The 7,735-nt window shown below is 38.6% G+C and overlaps 1 protein-coding gene and 1 long non-coding RNA gene across 2 annotated transcripts in view; one reads left to right on the top strand and one right to left on the bottom strand.

The window, feature by feature from the left end:
* LOC130583548 (uncharacterized) overlaps window positions 1-1,392 on the bottom strand; it is an 11,577-nt gene extending 10,185 nt beyond the window's left edge. The window contains exon 1 of the long non-coding RNA XR_008966433.1: window positions 1,337-1,392. This is a non-coding gene — a long non-coding RNA (uncharacterized LOC130583548). The remainder of the gene's footprint in view (window positions 1-1,336) is intronic.
* The window catches only part of WDR75 (WD repeat domain 75), a 16,543-nt gene extending 12,724 nt beyond the window's left edge, over window positions 1-3,819 (top strand). The window contains exons 18-21 of the mRNA XM_057382993.1: window positions 180-239; window positions 1,348-1,491; window positions 1,572-1,663; window positions 3,549-3,819. Coding sequence (XP_057238976.1) covers window positions 180-239; window positions 1,348-1,491; window positions 1,572-1,663; window positions 3,549-3,753 — 501 coding nt within the window. The 3' untranslated portion in view covers window positions 3,754-3,819. The remainder of the gene's footprint in view (window positions 1-179; window positions 240-1,347; window positions 1,492-1,571; window positions 1,664-3,548) is intronic.
* The last annotated feature ends 3,916 nt before the right edge of the window (window positions 3,820-7,735 follow it).

Raw genomic sequence — 7,735 nt, 5'->3', positions numbered from 1 at the left:
CCTCTAGGTCCATTCTTACTTCTCAATTTCTTTACAAAATAAAGAGGAAGAGATGGTTTTGCCTCTTTCACTTAACTGATAAAAGCTTTTGGGCCAGTAGGAAGCTTCTGTAGGCAAGGTATGGAAATATAGAAGYGGTTTCACATATGATAACTGTGCCACATCTTTCTGTATTTCAGGAGCTAATGACACTTAGCACAAAGTCTCTGGAAGAAAGGCTTACACCATCCAGCAAACAGGTACCTCTCATGCAAGTTCTTACTCAGATGGACAGAGCAGTTGAAAATTCTGTTGGTGTTCACTTTGTCACATTCAAATTCCTTTCTGTCATGAAAATGCACACCAGATCCTCACCTGGAGTCACAGGCACTTAGCTGAAGGGCCAGTAATCTGGATTTGCTTATTTTTTTAAAAGAACTGTTGTTTGTAATTTTTTTTTTAAGTATCAGTAAGCTACTGTGCTTTGTCCATTTTTCCTGAGCAAAAAAAAAAAAGGTTTCTAAAATATTCAGGTTACACAAATGAAGCAAAATGTTTGACTAAGTCCTTTCCTTATCTTGGTTTTCTGTAACAGTTGGAACTTTAACTGTGTTCTGAACTGTGCTTTCTGATGAGGATGAACAGTTGTCAGTCAATTGTGAATTAGTGGTGAGAGGAGGTTCCAGAATTGCATTCCAGTATGTATTTCTGTGGAGAAGTGGTCTGGGAAATTGGATGGGTTTTTTTTTAAATTCATGTTGAAGAGGTGTTTCATACTCACTGAAACATCAGTATTTGATTGATTTGGTTGGTTAGATAAAATAGAGCAAAGTAGTATCTTTCTAATACAAAATCCTGTGGGTATGAGTAGTTGGTTTCTTTGGACGGTGGGGCAATAATTTGATGCTCAGATTAGGTATATTGATGTAGGAAAATTCCACAAGTCAAGGTGCCATGATTTGCTTCCCATTACATAATTTAATCTCACTGCAGATGATGCTGAGGTATAAATGATCCTTTGGTTCTAAGTGGAATCTGAAAAACCCATCCCTAGTTTTTCTGGCACATGCACCATCTTCCKTATCTGGAAGTTAATGGGTACATCAGCCAGCTAAAATCTGATGGTTTTGGGTCCAGATTCTGGAGAGTTTTGCAACCCTCTGTGCAGGATTCTCTCCAGACACCTGACAGAATGAGTACCAAGAGCCACATGAACTTGGTTAAAGAGTTAAATTTAAGAGTTAAATTACAGTTGAGTTAAATTTGAGTGTAAACTTTTGTCACCTGAGTTTATTCTGAAGTTTGATAACTTAAAAGGAGATAGAACTTAGATTTGTGACACTAAAATTCTACTTACATTTTTTCAAGCTGGCAGTGGAAGAAAGTCTTCCTGTGACCCCATTCAGTTTGCTGTTGGGAAAGCACAGACGTCAGCAAGCACAAGAGGATACAGAGCTTGGAAAACCAGTTGTTCATAATAAGCARGAGCAAGCTTCACCTGCTGTCAAAGAGGTAGGAGTAATTACAGTAAATGTACAAGCAAAATCATGACAAATGAAATCTTTCCTAAAGCTTCCGTTTTATCTTTCCAGCTTTTGCACACTCCAGCACACGTTCTGCCATCTGCTTCCTTCCTCTGCACTATATTTATTAACTCATTGCTCATCTCCAAAGAGAACAAAAGGTAAGTTCAAGGACTCTCCTTAGTTACTGAAGTTATTTTACATTATGWACATCTTTGTTTAAAGTGTAAAAGCAGTTTTCCAGCACTCTTTATGTATTCAGTAAGTTAGTATAATACTTCAGTGGGGCAATGGTCTGGCTGTTCAGTGTGTTGGCTCTTTTGTTGCTGTTATTTTGGCTGGGTTTTACACAACGTGCTTTTGCACAAAATGTTGCGTTTTGCATTCACATATTCTCTATTAATTTAACTTTATTCCAGTGATTTTATGGGGTTTTAGTGCTATTTTGGTTAAATATTAGATTCTCAACTTGAWTTTAAATTACTGTGACTTGCTGCATAATTTTTGGTTTCACTTTCTAGATACACCAAGAACTTTGATCTTAAGAATTTGTTTAGTACTCAAATTTCATTTCTAACTAAGCTACAAAATATAACTGTATGCTGTAAGCACAGCTAAGTTTGGCTTACAATGCATTAATTCCAATTTAATTGACTAGTTTGATAGGTACTTAAAATTGTACCTTACTCCCCTAAGATCAATGTATGCTGCTAAAAAAGGAAGGCARGCACAGGGGTTATGACAGCAGTCTTGTATTAGGATTGATATCTTGTCACTTACACTGAAGCCAGTTACACCATTGCATTTTGTGCCAGTTGTCCTTTAAAGTGTTTCATTAAACTCTGCCAGGCCAGGAGACCTGTCCTTGGAATCAGCTGTTGTGAGTTTGCCAGATGGGTAAGTGGGAGGTTCACAGGGCCAGGGATTACCTGGAAACAAACCCAGCCAGAGCAGCTGCTGCCTGTGCTCTGTTCTGCCATAGCAGCAGTGTCCTGCCTTCTGCCACACTGCTGGCCACTGCTGCAAGTTATCTTAATGCATGGCACAGCCAAACAGCAACAAAACACTGCAGAAATCGAATACATGGAAACTTGTATCTGGTTTCAGTGCTGAAGAATGTGAGAGTTCAGTGACCTSTGTAAATATTTGCACTTGGAGAGCCTGTACTTTGACAGTGGTGATTAGTATGGCTGTGCATTTAAAGGTACATGGAAGGGCTGCAGCATTGGGCCCTTGAAGACTGACCAGAATTTATCACTGAATAGTAGATATATTATACAGTGGATATATTATTAACATGAAATACTTTTATTTTCCTTGGCATTGTGCTATTACTGTGTGCTTCTCCATTTACATTTTGTGAGTGATGAATAGTKTGTATTAGAACAGGTGATTTTTAGAAGGCCAGTACTTTTCTGCCACGCATTTCACTCCTAATGAGATCCTGGAATATTTGCACAACAATACTACTAATTACTGCATTGTAAATGGTAATTGTTCCATATAATTCTTTGGAATTGTGCTTTTTACTTCAGCACAGGCTTAAAACTCTTGAACTCAGAAGGGAACACTTTAAACACTTCTCTTACGTTTAAAAAACAACAACCAAATATTTTTTTTTTCTTTCCTAATACCACTCTAGGCATTGTAGCAGTTTTTAAGACCAAGTGATCTTTTTCAGATTTGAAAGAGAAGAATGGCCTTCTTGAATACTGTCTCATCTACCAGTATATCCAATGTTTCTAATTTCCTAGGCCTGTGATGTTGTAACATTTGTCAAAATACTGACCTGCCTGCTCTGCAGTTAGGTACTATATTTCAAGAAAGAAAACTATTTTAAATTTACTTAGAGGGGAGCTATTTGAAAAATAGCTTGAAATTGAGATGGCAGGAAAAGTATAGTAAAGTAGACTGAAATAAAAAGAAAAATAGATAACATCTAATATTTACTTAGTTATTTGCATGATAACTTACTTTCCCTATTGTATGAGATACTATAGCATGTGAGAGTACCCATTAACTGGGTTGTTTCCAATCATCTTCCAGTGCTGAAGAAATTGCTGATGAAGTAGAAGTGGAGAGTGAAAAAGCAGAGGATGATTCAGATGAGGAAGATGTTACAGAAATGGAACAAGAAGATACAAGCCATACGGAATTATTAGGAGAGATGACATGTAAACTGTCTAAATCCCAGGAAAAAGAGCTACGAAAAATAAGAAAAACAGACTACAGTTGGATATCAGCCTTCTAAACAGACATTTTACATTTTTTTATACTGCAGGTTGAAGCTTTGTGGATTAAATATTCTTTTACAACATCTTGCAGGTCCTTTGGCCAAAAACTTCAGCAGCTTCTCTTTCCAAAGGAATGCAGAACTAGGGGGAGGGATTAAAGTTTTGAAAAGCTGATTCTGCTCCTAGTTTATTACTGATTCTCTGTGAGCTTAGAAAACATTTAACCTGGTTTGGGGGCTTCCCCCATCTCCTTGCAAGTATGTTTAAAAGGCTAATAGCAAAACTGAGTTCATTATCTGACTTGTGATCAGTTAGCAAAKTGACAGCTCAGCTGCTGAAAATCTTTCCCCACTGAGGCTGGGTTAGTGCTGCCAAGGCAGCAGCAGCAAACGCCTTCAGTTGGTGATACAGCTTCTTTCAAGGTGTGGCTGGGGCAGTCAGGGTGRTTCTTGGTGCTGTATACAGGTAAGTAACAAGTATCYTCCCCAGAGAGTCCTCTCCAGGTGYTGAGAGAGATGAGAATGATTTAATGTGCCTGATTTGGGAATACAGAGATTAATGTTTGCTGGTGTTCACAGTGTACAGAGATTCCTAGGCAGAGCACACTCAGTGTATCAGAACACAGTGAAACCTTTCCAAATATCCACTGCATCATGTAGGAGATGGGTCAGTTTACCTGACAGCCAGTTTAGCAGGCCTTTAATGCATCAGCTGGATTTCCTAAATATCATTTAACAATCCATAGCAAAGTAGAATTAATTTGAAGTGGTGAATTTGAGGACCTAAGAGTGAGTATAATCTCCTTTGGTGTTGCAGTATGGAGGCAAGCAGATTCAAATGGCATAGGTGACTAAAAGCTTGAGGAAACAATATTTTGCTAAAACTACTCAGATTACAAATGCTGGAAATGAGAACTTACCAGCAAAATCTGAATTCTCCATACTTCGCCTTTAAAACAAAGTGGAGGATCCTTCCCTCCCTCTCCTTTTTTAACACCTTGTATTGGAAGGCAATTAGTGGCAACACTTGCTGGGAGAATGTGTTCTACAGCAGACAAAAATCTGTAGATCTGTAGACATTTCCACCCATATATAGAAAACACTGAAATTCACCTTTAGGCACCAAGGAAAGCMCCTCAGAATTATTTTGCTGGCAGGTTTATTTCTCCCATTTTAGCACAAATGCAGTGTTTGCATCTAGTGAGCAGTGCTGGCCCCTGATGTGCTGGCAGGTCCCAGGCTGCAGCCAGAGAGGAATGGATGTTGGACCCAGAATGTGGCACASCAGTGACTTCATTTGCACATTTAGGAATGAATTTCTTTGGCTGTTGGACCTGCCATGGTCAGGGTGTGGAGGGAGTTTTAATCCCTGAGAAACAGAAACCCTGTCATAGAGATGGGCACTGAAAAAAWTGTTAAAATAACTACCATTAGGTCTGAGTGCTGGCTGAATCAATGCCAAAAATTAGTTAAAAACTTGTTATTATGGAAAATTTACGGTTTTATTCTGTAAGTTCACCATCATGGATGTGAAAACATTAATGTGGAGATATAAAGACACTTCAGAAGACATTGTTTTCTGTGAAGAGGCTGGGAATGGGTGCCATGCTACGTGAATTGAGTGATTACAGTCCACTGCACACTCTGTATTTCTTTTTAATTAGACATTTACATTAATTGATAGTTAATTGAACAAATAGTTAATTGATGGAGTTTCAGACTAAACCAGCTCTGGTTAATTTAGTCCCTTGGCACCTAAGGGCTCCTGCATCTTCTCATCCAATGAAGTCAGGTACCACAGYTCTTCAGACTATCATTACTTGTGACTGAGACACATTCTCTTCTATCATAGATTACTTAACCCAGGACTAGCATTACTGAGAATTTCAAGGGAAATTTTTAATATGTAGGCATTTTTGCTTTCTTGTTTAGGCCTTCATAAGCAGAAAAATAATCTTTGAAAACCTGTGGAAGTTTTTCAAAGTTAGTTTGCCTGTATGTTCGTGTATATTTTATTTCTATCACAAAGTAACAGGGAGAGAAGGAAAACACTAACCCTGTCACAACTCTGGCCAGTTTTCTGCTTTTGCATTTTTTTCTCTTTGTATAACAGCTATTTAGATAACCTCATGGTTATCGTGGTCATGCTGAAGCAAAAACTCGCAGCTCCCCAAATGTTAAGCAGTTTTTATTTCCATCCCTCTTATCTGCAGATCTGAAACTGATACAGCCTTTTCAGAACCTTGGACCCAGTGGATTTTTCCCTGAATGAAAAGTTGCAACAGAACAAATAGGGAAAATGAATTAAGACTGCGTCTGACAAATGATAGGTTCTGAAAACTCAGAAATGTTAAGAAATAGAAAATACAGGAAAATAAAAATATAAGTAAATAGATGCCCCCTCCCTTCAAAACATGCACTATTCTATTCACACYGACAGGCTGTTATGATTTTTCTTAAATAACAAACTTCACCTCTGTGAAAAACAAGTGGGAGTTGAGCAGAGATCTATACACGTGTTGTTACTMAAGTTCTGCATCAAAGCCTGGTGTGTTACTGTGTCAGCAACATTTAAGTGTGGCTTTAAAGGAGGAAATCTTAATAYCTGTTCGTGTGGGGTTTTTTTAAAATTTACATGTTGTTGTGAAAGTCGAGTGCTTTCCTGGAAGCCTATGAGGTATGAACAAGAGCCAATTCACGTGCAAGTCAGCATCTGAAGGTACAATTTAGTTTTGTGTTCAGGCAGTAGCTCATGGTGTTAGGAATCTTCATTGAGATACAGGTCTTAAACTTAACCTTTTGTCTTTGCTAACTATTTTGCTTTGCACAGCAGACTGAACRTACTGGGATAACAAAGAGCGCCCTCACTTTGTAGTTCTGAGTGTGTGTTTTTCCTGCTCAAGAAGGAAATACATTTCTGGTTACAGTTTTACTACATTTAGGAGGTGCATTCCGACCAACCTTTTAGAAATGTCGTCTGAGTTACATACCTTTAAATACCATCCTTATAATTTTTTTTTTTTTTTTTTTTTTGCTTTTCCCTGGGCCCTTAGTGGCATCAGAATTATCCTTCAACCCTCTTTGGGCTAATTGCTTTACAGGTCAAATCTGACTAATTTATAATTTCAAGGGCAAAGCTTGTCAGGGTCATTTAATACCTTTCTGGACAGTGCCAAAGCCTGTTCTTTCTCTGTTCTGGCTGGTACTCCTTGCTGATTACATTTATTATCTGAATTTTCTGGTGATGGCAGAAGCAAAGGCAACAATTTACCCCTTAGAGCAGCCACCTCTCTGGATGAAGAATCCTGCAGGGCAGAGTTTTCTGTGAATATCCCAGTTTGGACTGAACAGTGCAGACTTACCTTGGGCCTCTGCACAGCATTTCCTTGAGGAGTTAAGTAGTAGATTGTAATGATGTAAACTGGAATTTAGCCARAGCAGCGAGGTCACTCGCCTCTAAGGTTGCAAAAGACATTTAAATAATMCTCTGAACAGCTCTGCATTTTAACTACTTCACAAACGTAAAGCAGAGAGCTTGTCACAACAGAGTGTCTTCACCAGATGAAATCATTATCAGGTGGCAGAAATGAACAGTATTTGTGTTTGTACTGTAAAGCCAACTCAGGATGAAATCGCTGCTCTTCAGAAATCACTGACAAAGCACCCTTTGACTTTATAGTCCAGGGTCACAAAGTCACATTGCCAACAGCAAGGTAAAGTACTAAATGTTAAAATACTGCTATGAGCAGTGTTCTAAGTGTGGTTTGAAAGTGAATGTATCCCAAACTTCTTACAAAGAATTTCTTTTTAATACTGTTGGTACTACAGGGAGCGAAGCCCTTTAGGTAAATACCATCCTGTGGCTGTAAGGAAAGTTACCACACAGCTCTGGAACCTGCATATCAGCAGTTCCCCAGGCTGTGGGTTTCTCAGATRTTTTGAACATGTAAGTGGCCACCATGGAAAGAAGCATTCCCACCTTCCAGCTAACATGTGCTGC

The sequence above is a fragment of the Malurus melanocephalus genome, unplaced genomic scaffold (assembly GCF_030028575.1).
Source record: "Malurus melanocephalus ecotype Western Australia unplaced genomic scaffold, MMel_1.1 scaffold_598, whole genome shotgun sequence".
Lineage (NCBI taxonomy): Eukaryota > Metazoa > Chordata > Aves > Passeriformes > Maluridae > Malurus > Malurus melanocephalus.
This window is presented reverse-complemented; position numbering and strand designations above follow the sequence as displayed.